At 44.3% G+C, this 13,080-nt stretch overlaps 1 protein-coding gene across 1 annotated transcript; it reads left to right on the forward strand.

Moving 5' to 3' along the window:
* Positions 1–353: 353 nt before the first annotated feature.
* fbxl3b (F-box and leucine-rich repeat protein 3b) lies at positions 354–7,156 on the forward strand (the record flags this gene model as incomplete). The annotated part of the gene is made up of 4 exons (XM_080834562.1): positions 354–770; positions 1,308–1,430; positions 3,059–3,230; positions 3,965–7,156. Coding segments are annotated over 4 exons (1,353 nt in total), but the record flags the coding sequence as incomplete, so codon positions are not given.
* Positions 7,157–13,080: the final 5,924 nt, after the last annotated feature.

Consider the following 13,080-nt stretch of genomic DNA (forward strand, 5'->3'; position numbering starts at 1 on the left):
CCAACACCTTGTCCCAAGTTGGATGTCATTGTTCCTAATAAGTATTGTACAGTCTATGAGTAAATGTGATGGTGTATTTATTTAGTTGGTCATACATATTTTTAGTGTACACATAAACATTTACTATACTTGAACCATCTCGCGCTTTCTGATTGTCCCACCGTTTTAAATCTTTCATGTTTATTTCTATTTAGTGTCTACTATACTACTACACTTTATCAAGAGTCTATAATTCATTTCAATTCGTTCAGAGTTTAACTAAGAAAAACCTGTATGTTTTTTTGTTACTTCTTAGAATGAAAAGAACAAAACGAGGGGAGGAAGAGGGGGTTGGAGGTGGAGGAGGTGGTGGAGGTGGAGGAGGAGGAGGAGGAGGAAGAGGAGGTGGAGGTGGAGGTGGCAGTCCCAGCACCAGCCCTGGCCCCTCAGAGCTGTGCAAGAGGCTGTGTGAGCACGACTCGGAGGAAGACACACAATCGGACCAGGACAAGGATCTGGAACCAGAGTGGGATGAGAGCGCCCCTAACTGGGGCCGCCTGCCCCAGGAGATCCTGCTCCAGATCTTCCAGTACCTGCCTCTGCTGGACCGGGCCTTTGCCTCCCGAGTGTGCCGCAGCTGGAACCATGCCTTCCACATGCCCGAGCTGTGGAGGTGCTTTGAGTTTGAGCTCAACCAGCCAGCCAGCTCCTACCTGAAGGCCACCCACCCAGACCTCATCAAGCAGATCATCAAGAGGCACTCCAACCATCTGCAGTATGTCAGCTTTAAGGTGAGGACGGTGTTGACACCCTCAGGTGTGTGTATGTGTGCCCTGAGGGGTGTGTGTGTGTGTGTGTGTGTGTGTGTGTGTGTGTAGGGCTGTGAAGTAAGATCAGAGGGTGAGGCTGTAATGGAGGATTGGAGGTGTTATTAGTTTGATTGTCTCTGGCTTATGATTGCATTCCTTTCCATCCAGTCACTGTCACACCAACAATGATAATCACGCTAAACATATTAAGAACATCAGTGAAAGCCTGGGAGGCTTATTATCTCTTTCTAGCTGGCTAGACAAGGGGAAATACACTGTCACCTGGCATGTACGTTAAGGCGTAGGCGTTGTATTGTTTACATTGGGTTTTCTGGTAGACAGATCGCAACGTCAATGTGATGGTGAACAGCAATGGTGAAATGCATGACGCATCTTGAATCAAATGTGTATATTTTTGCCGTGTGTGTGTGTGTGTGTGTGTGTGTGTGTGTGTGTGTGTGTGTGTGTGTGTGTGTGTGTGTGTGTGTGTGTGTGTGTGTGTGTGTGTGCGCTGCGTAGGTGGACAGCAGCACAGAGTCCGCGGAGGCAGCCTGTGACATCCTCTCTCAGCTGGTGAACTGCTCCCTCAAGACCCTGGGGCTCATCTCCACAGCCAGGCCCAGCTTTATGGAGCTACCTAAGGTACACACACGCCACACCACCAGCCCCATCACTGACTGCCTACGGTACACACACACACAAACACACCCATCCCCTGCCACACCACCGGCCCCATCACTGACTGCCTACGGTACACACACACACACACACACACACACACACACACACACACACACACACACACACACACACACACACACCATCCCCTGCCACACCACCCGCCCCATCACTGACTGCCTACGGTACACACACACACACACACACACACACACACACACACACACACACACACACCCATCCCCTGCCACACCACCCGCCCCATCACTGACTGCCTACGGTACACACACACACACACACACACACACACACACACACACACACACACCCATCCCCTGCCACACCACCGGCCCCATCACTGACTGCCTACGGTACACACACACACACACACATCACTGACTGCCTACGGTACACACACACACACACACACACACACACACACACACACACACACACACACACACACACCCATCCCCTGCCACACCACCCGCCCCATCACTGACTGCCTACGGTACACACACACACACACACACCCATCCCCTGCCACACCACCCGCCCCATCACTGACTGCCTACGGTACACACACACACACACACACACACACACACACCCATCCCCTGCCACACCACCGGCCCCATCACTGACTGCCTACGGTACACACACACACACACACACACACACACACACACCCATCCCCTGCCACACCACCGGCCCCATCACTGACTGCCTACGGTACACACACACACACAAACACACACCCATCCCCTGCCACACCACCCGCCCCATCACTGACTGCCTACGGTACACACACACACACACACACACACACACACACACACACACACACACACCCATCCCCTGCCACACCACCGGCCCCATCACTGACTGCCTACGGTACACACACACACACACACACACACACACCACCCGCCCCATCACTGGCTGCCTACGGTACACACACACACACCCATCCCCTGCCACACCACCCGCCCCCATCACTGACTGCAACATTTGGAAGCGTTTCATAAAGCTCGCAGGCAGACGCTCAAACTGTCATTTATTAACGAGTGGGAGTCATTTGGTGTGGTTGCCGTTGCCTTGTCAGGTCGCCAAGAGCAGCTCTGAACTCTGATTTTGTATTGCAGTCCAGAATCACAGCATGAGACTGTTTTTCATTCGTTTATTTTCCCAGAAATGACTGCTAGAGCTATCCCTGCCCTCGTGCAGTTTAAGAAGTAGGAGTGGGCCATGGTTTCCATCTCTTTTATGGCTTTTAGTGTCTGTCTTCTTCATTTCTGTTACCAGTATATCCTATACCCATATCCTAGAAGACATTCTAAATGGTTTGGGTGTGCTTGCCAAGTCACTTTTCAGTACCTTAAATCTTTGTGCGCTGTGCATGTAATGTCAGACTATTCCTAACAAGTGGTATACACAGTTGTATGCTCAATGATAAGCATCAGGCCTGCTCAGGAAGAGGATAGGGTAGATGTCATTTATGTGTCTTGGTGCTCAGTGACCCGTAACATGACTAAGTAAAATCTCTCTTTGACCCGTAACATGACTAAGCAAAATCTCTTTTTCTCCACCAGTCTCACTTCATCTCAGCACTCACCGTGGTGTTCGTCAACTCCAAGTCGCTGTCGTCTCTGAAGATTGACGACACGCCGGTGGACGACCCGTCTCTGAAGGTGCTGGTGGCCAACAACAGTGACACCCTCAAGCTGCTGAAGATGAGCAGCTGTCCGCATGTCTCCCCTGCAGGTGAGACGCCCTTTGGGGGGATGAGGTTGGTTAGTAGGGTGGAGAGTAAAGGAAGGTACGACAGGAAGCACCTTGGGCATTAGGGGTGGGGGAAAAAATTGATTAATCGATTTTTCTCGATTCTCTCTAAAACGATTCTGTCTCGATTCAGAAAAGTTTATAATCGATTTTGTAATTTTTTTTACACATCCATTTTATGTTGAAATGCAATTATCGATTGATTATCAATTCGAAAACGATTATCGATGCATTTCGACTATTAAATCATTTGAGTTTGCAACTCGGAGTCTAAAATCACTTCCTACATCCATTTTATGTTGCAATCGATCATCGGTTTAAAATCGATAATCGATTTAGAATCGAATCGTTGACCTCTGAATCGGAATCGGAATCGAATCGAATCGTGAGGTGCCAAGTGAGGTGCCCACCCCTATTGGGCATACTGCATCTTCTGAAACAAACCAGTGAATTTAGCTTACAGGCTAATTAATTAATTGTTACTTATGTTTCAATACTAGGCTGGTGAGAAAGGTCCATATGTATGTTCACTATCCTTCACATTTCTTTATGGTCTCAGGATAGAAAATATCTGTTTTTCCTTTGAACAGGAAGGGGAGAAACCGTTTTTCATCTTCTCGTGTTTAAGTAACAGTTTGTCGACGCACCATTTTGTGCCCTAAGGAATGTCTGGTTCCTAATAGCTGACTGTTAACCCCTTCCTGCCCGTTTTCCAGGTATCCTGTGCGTGGCAGACCAGTGCCACGGCCTGAGGGAGCTGGCACTCAACTACCACCTGCTGAGCGACGAGCTGCTGCTGGCGTTGTCCTCGGAGAAGCACGTCCACCTGGAGCACCTGCGCATCGACGTGGTGAGCGAGACCCCGGGCCAGCAGTTCCACGCCATCAAGAAGAGCAGCTGGGACGCCATGCTGCGCCACTCGCCCAAGTTCAACCTGGTCATGTACTTCTTCCTGTACGAGGACGAGTTCGGGCCCTTCTTCCGCGACGAGATCCCCGTGACGCACCTGTACTTCGGCCGCTCCGTCAGCAAGGACGTGCTGGGCCGCGTGGGTCTGCACTGCCCCCGCCTGGTGGAGCTGGTGGTGTGCGCCAACGGCCTCCGGCCGCTGGACGAGGAGCTCATCCGCATCGCCGAGCGCTGCAAGAACCTGACGGCCATCGGGCTGGGCGAGTGCGAGGTGTCGTGCAGCGCCTTCGTGGAGTTCGTGAAGATGTGCGGCCGGCGCCTGTCGCAGCTCTCCATCATGGAGGAGGTGCTGGTGCCCGACCACAAGTACGAACTGGACGACATCCACTGGGAGGTGTCCAAGCACCTGGGCCGAGTGTGGTTCCCAGACATGATGCCCACCTGGTAGACGGGGGGGGTGGACGGGGGTCCGCGCTTGTATGGTCACCTGTGGCACCGGTGACGGCCCATCACCCCCCACAACTCCGTCACCTCTCTCGTCTGTCTCCTTGCCTTTTCTGCTGGAATGAATGAATGAGACAATCCCCTCTCACCCTCCCAGCCCCGCTTATCCACCTGGTGTGTGTGTGAGAGAGAGAGAGAGAGAGAGAGAGAGCTCTCTGATGTGCTCTGGCTAAAGAACATGACATTGGTGTGTATGTGTTTATGTGTAAAGAAGACATCTGCATTTACATGTGTCTGTGGTGGCTAGTTTTCAGCATGGGATCTGAGTTTTAACAAATGAAGTCTAACTGTAAGTTAAGCAAGAGGGGACGTCACTGCTTGGCACCGAGATCTCCGATCGATCGTCCAATCAAACGTCATAGCAGACAGGGCTCTCGGCTCATTGGTCAGATTGGAAGATCTCGTAGAGATGCAACTCAGTTGGAACTGACGGGGAGGATCATTCGCCTGAGATGGAACGGCAGATTCAGCAGATGCGTTGTGCTGAGAGCAAGTGGCGTAAATAGTGTCTTTTTTTCCCCCCCGAATAAGCTCTTGTTTGATTAGCAATTGCTGTGGAATTGATACTATTGTAGGATCTCAAGTTTCACTTCTGGGAAGTATCTGGAAGGTATTTCATTATCCATTTGGATATCAAAATATAGCACCTTTAAAAAGAAATGAAGAAAGCAATGTAACTCAAAGAAAAATGGTTTAATTATATTTTTGTTTAGCTAATCCTTGACTCTGCAAGCCGACTGGCTAAATGATCCAGAGGGCACTGAAAAGTTTTGAGCAGGTTGCCAGTATGGCCGTTAGTCTAGGAGAAGAGGGCGGAGCTTGATTCGATGGCACCACCAGGTGTTGTCCATTTCCCCTCCCACTCACAATCTTGCATGCTTCTGTCCGCTCCAGAGCTCTAAACTCACCAGAGTCTGAACTCTTCAAGGTGCATTTTGGCTTCTGTCTCTCCTATCGCTACTGAGAGCCTCCTCCCCTTGTTAATGTCGCTTTTGTGCTGTTGCGGAAGACCTCTGGCATCCCACACCATCTACCCACACAGACCCGTGAGCAGGAAGCACTGCCCTGACCTAAGCTATTTTTATACTGTACATAAATAATGTGGGTATTTTTATTTTTTTTGGTCCAGGAAGGGGAAGACACATGGGATTCCTGTCCAGATAAGATGACCTTTCCTGACCTGGCAGATGTTTTGTTGCTTTTCATTTCTACTTACTAAGACGTAAAGGAAGCTCGTGGTGGTTTTTTTTTTCTTTCCCCTTCTCCCTACTCTCAATTTCCCTTCCCTGTTTTTCCACTGCATCCTTCTCTTGTTCCCGTGACTGTCCGTCCTTTGCTTGATCCCGTCTAATTTATTCAGTGTTATACTGCTTTTTGTATTCGTCAGTGGTTTGTATTGATTTTGATGATGATGATGATGATGATGATGAAGACGATGATGTGTATAGTGTCTCAGTTATGTACGTGTGTATGGACATGTGTGCAAACAGCAGCAGTGGTTGTGGCTAAAGGCCTGCCTATGGTGAGGAGTGAGCCTTGATCAGCTCTTTCCCACAGACCTCCAGCAGGAGGAGGAGGTGCGCCATGTAGAGCACAGGTGTTTACGGTTCCTGTCGTAATAGAGCAACCCTTCTAGAAGCTCTATTTCATGACATTTAGTGTAAATAGATGATGCACTACAATATGTCACTGGTATTGGACATTAGTTTCCTTTCATTTTCATGCCTACTTCAAAGACGTATAAAAATCTCACCGTTTCAAGGTGATGATTTCTACTTTTATTTTTAATTCTACATGTATAAAAGATTCTGATCAAACAAATATCCTCAAATGTTCTGGAAAAAGTCACAAGAAATGGTGATAGAACTAAATGGTCAGTCTTTGTAGAAATGTAGATTGAACAGATAGGAACTTGTTCTCTCCTCTGAGCTGAATATACATTACCTTTGACTAACCTTTGATCATCCAGGATCAGGTCTGTCTCCATGGCTACATAGAAAGAGTACATTCGTCATGTAGACTTCAGAAACATTCACACTATTCTTCTGACATATCTGTTCAGTCGTCATCTGTCCCTCTACATTATCAAATCCATTCAAGCTAGGCAGATGATTCTAATTTTAGAAATGTGTTAGAGATATGGATATGGATTTTGTTTCTTTTTAAATGGATCACCCCCTGCACTTTATATAGAAATGTATTCCATACATATACATAATATATAACAGACTGATAATTGTTGAAGATTTTCTTGGCATAGCTGTTTTTCTTGATCAGCTGCATTAAGTCAATAGTTCTGTATGACCTCGTACTAAGGCTATATGCTATTTTAATTTTCTTTCTGTCCTTGGATTCTGGCTTGTTGATTGAGCAATTTCTTTTATGTTACATATTAGAGATTTATCCAGAAAAGGCAGGCGTCCAATATTGTGGAGACTTTTGTTTTTGTTTGTTTGTTTTGCTTTTTTGCTTTTGAATAAACTTTTGTGAATGTATCCGCAATGGAGTCATCTTTTATTCTTTGTATGTGGAAACATAGCTGAAAGTACAGAAAACATGACCAGAAATGACATTAATTAGAGACACACCTAAAGTAGTATCCAAAAAGTTTTTATCAGTAACCGACATCTAGGCTGATCTCAACTACTACTATTCTATTATTTTCGCAGTAACGTAACTTGAATATGTTTTACCCGAGTGATTTTAGTGTTGAAAGCGTCCTGCAGGATACATTCTCCATTACCTTCCTCTAGCTCCCTCTAGTGCCCTCTGGGTGTTCATGCAAGTCTTCCTCTACTTTAGCATAACCTAGGACACGGCTACTCAGTTGATACTTTAATGGGAGAACTGACAGTAGAAGTATCAACTTGTTATAAAGAGCACTAAGGAAAGATTGCTTAATTTGGCCACATTTTATTTGGATTTTATCTAGAAATGCTCAGATTATAAACAAACTATCTGTTCAAAACTGTTGAGATGTAACTTCACCTTGATCCTAACTCGACTCGCTAATCATTGAGGGGTGAATGTGAATGATAAGTATTGATCAGCAAATGAGAGTGTCAGTGTAGGTGTGAAAGTGTAAAAGACATAAAGCCGTATCAGTTCTGAAGCATCGCTGGTTTATGTGGCTGTTCTCAGTCGAGAAAACAATAAGCTGTGTCATTGATAAACTAGTAAGATGCGAATTTGTTAACCTCACTGTTAACCTTACTAAGTTATTTCAACAACTGATTCTAAAACCAATGAAATTTTGTCTCTTTACCTCTATTTCCATGTGCATTACACTGCCCCCTGGTGGTGGAGAAATAGAATTTCACTAACTGCTCATGGGCAGACCTCAAAGTATAACTTCATCCCCAGCTCACAAACCGACTTCACTTCACTCAGTTAGTAACCTTCCATCTGACTGCTAAGGCTGCAACAACAAACCCTTGTAAGATCCTGGTGGGACTGTGTGGAGGTATCTCTTGTTGTGTGTTTAGGATCTAGACTAGTTTGTGCTTTTGGAGTGAATAAAGCCCTGTACCTACAGGCCAATGGGTACTGAGTACTACTACTTCATACAGCAGAGTGTGCTGTGCACCCCCAGGCTCTCTAACCACTTAAGACTTTATATTACTCAAATGACGTTTATATTATTAGACTTTATATTACTTTATAACGTTTATATTATTACACTTTATATTACTTTATAACGTTTATATTATTCGCCCATAACTTCTGTTTTCTGTTTCTCATTTTGACATTACGTTTGGATGTGAGTTAGGGTCACCTTACTAGTTTTTATTTGGACAGATTAAAAACAACTAAATCTACACCTTGTGGAAATCCTTTCTTACTGGGGTAGTCCTGTAACCTCCACTGGCATCATTAGGCCTGGGCATTATGAATAGCCTCTCAAGCCTCTCAATAGATCTCAATTCATTTACAAAAAGTAGAATATTAAAAAATGCATTCATCTGTCATTTTGATTATGTGTTAAAGCCCTTTAATATTGTGGTAAGCTAGCCAGGGAGAAAGTGCAGTGAGACAGATAATTGAGTTTTTAGCAGCTCCAGTGCCCAGTACAAGACTCCAGGAGCGCCACTGGAACACAAACAGAACACAGAACCAACCCTGGAGGGCAAGAACACGGTCTCTCTGGAACTGACAGGTTCTTGAGGTGTTGCAGAGACCATCAGGACCGGCCATCTCCAGTAGACCCACCTAGTTCGTGGCACAGTGACGGGCAGAAAAACAGTGCTGTCAGACTCAACATTTTCTGAAGTGTTAGATGTGGAGGCCCTTTTGGTTACGGAGGACTCTCAGGCGAGCAGCGTTGACATCGTGCCTCCGAGCTGATGGCGGCGTCACAGAAGGCCCCGTCAGCAGCGGTGTGGCGGCCCCTCTGGCTGGCAGGAGCGATGCAGAAGATCCCCAGGCTGTCAGCGGCGCTGTGTCAGGTACGCCTACTGATGTGGCAGACCCGTCTCCTTGTCCAGATAGTGCAGTGTGTGGCAGACTGTCTTCACTAAACTTGCAGCAACGACCATAGGTGCTGCAGCTGGTCTCTGCCAGCATGTGTATCCACACCTCCTTATGATACAGTAGAACAACATTTAAACAACTAATTTCTTAGGGTGATTAAAAGGGAGAACAGTGTTCCAGTTAGACACTGTTGAAGGATAGACAATTTAGGCGAGAAAAGTGACATGAAAGCCACGTTACTTTGTCATTGAAACACGTGGGAGTGGGCAGAGACCTATTTTATTTTTTTAACACCTCATTATGCTTATACTGTTGTATTTTAGATGGTATTAATTGATAAAACTCACTATCAGAGATAATGGTCATAAACTAGTTTGACACTTCAGTTTTTAAAGCGGTGCTGTGGCCGGGATATGCTACTCCTTGGCTATGTGTGTGTGTACTGTGTATGCATGAAATAGACTCTCGCTGACTGACATTTTCACAGAAAATGCCTCTCTCTCCTCATTAATTTGTCTCTGTCAAAAGTATTTTTTTTCTCTGAGTGAAGTGATGGTTACTTATTTGTCATTCCCTGGACTTTGAGGATCTGTCTTTTAACTTCCTGTACAGTCTTCCCTCTAACTGTACAGGCCCAGGCATTGTTGGTATTAGTACTTACAGTAGGCTTGGGCTACACAAAGAAAGGTTTGATTGGCATAAGACATCAGTTGAAGTGATCCATCAATGCAACAAACTTCAACTGATCGTCAATATGAGACTCCTGATCTAACAGATTTGCTTTAGATTACAACTAAACTAAGTATGCATTTTTTCCCCCCTCTGGTTTATGGACACATTGTTACAGGAAAAAAGTTGACATTGAGTATTTCAGAGCTGTTAAGGTAGTGATGCCTGTTGTAAGTATCCTCATGGTTTCATCTTTCCATTGCCTCTACAAGTTTGATACATTTCTGGTCTAGACTCAACCTTCCTGTGCACTGTTGTGTTGAAGTTGTACGTTTTCAGGGGGAAAAGGGAACGACCATCTCATTCATCTGGCAGCCCTACAAAAATAATAGGTGAGCATATGATTTTATAAAGTGTGTGAACTCTATTTATAAAGTGTATGAACTCTATTTATAAAGTGTATGAACTCTATTTATAAAGTGTATGAACTCTATTTATAAAGTGTATGAACTCTATTTTCAAGCATGCTTCAGGGCAAAATACTTTCACCTCCCACAGCATATTTATTCCAAAAGGATTCTGCTGATGTTGAAAACAATAACGGGCTGCATGTCACTGATAACATACACACTATGTTTAAGCTATTAAGTAAAGTGCTTTATTCTGTTCATAAATGTCTTCTAAAAGGAGTTCCATCTGTTGAAGTCTCCCACTCAGCAGTATGCACACAAGCACTACTGCTGACTTTTCTGGTGCCATTTAGAAAAGAGGAGGTAAGGGGAGTCCATTGCATTCAATGTAGTATTCGTAAGCTCTCTTTATAACTGGAGTTACGAGCATTTTAAAAACCTGATTAAATTGCTTTTTCTTCAGGCAGAGGTGTCCTGTGAGAGTGCATTATCAGGGCCACGGGTGGAGTGGAGTGTATACTAATAAGTGGAGACTAGAGTTCTTTTATACATATCTGTCTTGTTGTTGTGGATGTACAGTATAGTTGGTCAGTATCATTGTTATATATACACAGAACAGCTACTAGGTTAGAGCAGCTAAATATTTACTCTGAATTACTTTCAAGTGTTGTGTTTCATGTGGCGCTTGTTGATTGGAACCCAAAAAATACTTTAAAAAAATAGTTTTTGCTCAACAGGCCCAAGTTTAGAGCTCTATGATGAGCCATAAGTGCTAAACACCCACTGCTCTCATTGTTCCCAGTCATTAAAGGCATATGCACTCAATAGCCTACTAATTTAGAACCACACTATCACCGTATTATGCTACAATTTAATCTTGTTTAATTTAAGATGCAAATAAGTGCACAATTAGTACCACTCTGACCAATACCAAATGAGTCTGCTCCGAGATTAGGGATTTCCTAGAATGATGCATTGACAGATTTAAGACCATATGCAGTGAATTACCTTTGAAGTTGTGCAAACAAAACTCTTCATCAAAATGTTTCCTCGTTTTACTGTTTTACTTGGGGATAAAATGAGAATTGATTTTCTTTCTCTCTTCACATACAGTGCCACTTTAAAGTATGTGAACCCCTTGACCCCTTAGGAGTTTTCTGTTGTTTTACCATGATTTTTCATTTTTTTCATCACCAATTTTCCTTAGAAGGAATGTCAGGTTTATGTTTATCATTTGAATGTACTTTTTTTAGAGGGAATTGTTTGAGTAGCCAAAAGACTACATGAAACATGGAATTAGTCCATTTCAAAAGTAAGTGAACCCCCAGCTGAATTGGTAAAGTCAAGAAGGTAACAGATTCAGTGAAACTTATTTGGGTGCTTAATTAGTCAATTAAGCAAATCGATCATCTGAGACATCCTTAGGGAAAGGTTTGGGCAACACAGATTAAAAGAGAGAGGAAACCAACCAAACTACTGTAGTGCCAAGGTGTACCCACACAGATCAACAATGCCGAAAGGAAACGAGATATCCGAGAACATCAGGAAGAAGGTTCTGACAGCCCATCAGTCTTGGGAAAGCTATAAGACCATCTCCAAAAGATTCCAGCTCCATCCATCCATCCAAGACAAATAATTTTGAAATGGAGGGCATTCAACATGACCGCATCTCTGCCTAGAAGTGGACGCCCATCAAGACCATCACCAAGAAGCACCAGAAGAAGAATAAATCAGGTAAAAGTCAACCCACACATCACCTCTAAAGAGTTTCAGACCTCTCTGGCAGCATCTGGGGTAAATGTACATGGGTCTACAATCAGACGAAAATTGAATAGACATGACATTCATGATCGGGTTGCTAGAAGGAAGCCTCTGCTCTCAAGAAAGAACAAAACTGCCCGTTTCAACTTTGCCCGAGAGCACTTGGATAAACCAAAGGCCTTCTGGAAGTCCCTTCTTTAAACAGATGAGTCCGAGATAGAATTATTTTGTCACAATCAAAACCAACAATTTTCGTCTGATTGTAGACCCATGTACATTTACCCCAGATGCTGCCAGAGAGGTCTGAAAATCTTTAGAGGTGATGTGTGGGTTGACTTTTACCTGATTTATTCTTCTTCTGGTGCTTCTTGGTGATGGTCTTGATGGGCGTCCACTTCTAGGCAGAGATGTGGTCATGTTGATTGCCCTCCATTTCAAAATGATTTGTCTTGGATGGATGGATGGAGCTGGAATCTTTTGGAGATGGTCTTATAGCTTTCCCAAGACTGATGGGCTGTCAGTACCTTCTTCCTGATGTTCTCGGATATCTCGTTTCCTCTCGGCATTGTTGATCTGTGTGGGTACACATTGGCACTACAGTAGTTTGGTTGGTTTCCTCTCTCTTTTAATCTGTGTTGCCCAAACCTTTCCCTAAGGATGTCTCAGATGATCGGTTTGCTCAATTGACTAATTAATCACCCAAATAAGTTTCACTGAATCTGTTACCTGCTTGACTTTACCAATTCAGCTGGGGGTTCACTTACTTTTGAAATGGACTTATTCCATGTTTCATGTAGTTTTTCGGCTACCCAAACAATTTCCTCTAAACAAGTACATGCAAATGATAAACATAAACCTGACATTTCATCTATGGAAAATTGGTGATAAAAAAATGAAAAATCATGGAAAAACAACAGAAAACGCTTAAGTGCTCAAGGGGTTCACATACTTTCAAGTGGCACTGTACCCCCATCAACATGAGCGATTACATACGATCAGGTCCAGGCATTACTGCTCACGATATCCGTACATATGAAAAACCTAAACGTTTAAGGTTTTACAACTCTTCTGACTGACTTACTCATTGCATATTGCTTACAATGTGAGTA

The sequence above is a fragment of the Sprattus sprattus genome (genome assembly GCF_963457725.1).
Source record: "Sprattus sprattus genome assembly, chromosome: 3".
In the NCBI taxonomy this organism is placed as follows: domain Eukaryota; kingdom Metazoa; phylum Chordata; class Actinopteri; order Clupeiformes; family Clupeidae; genus Sprattus; species Sprattus sprattus.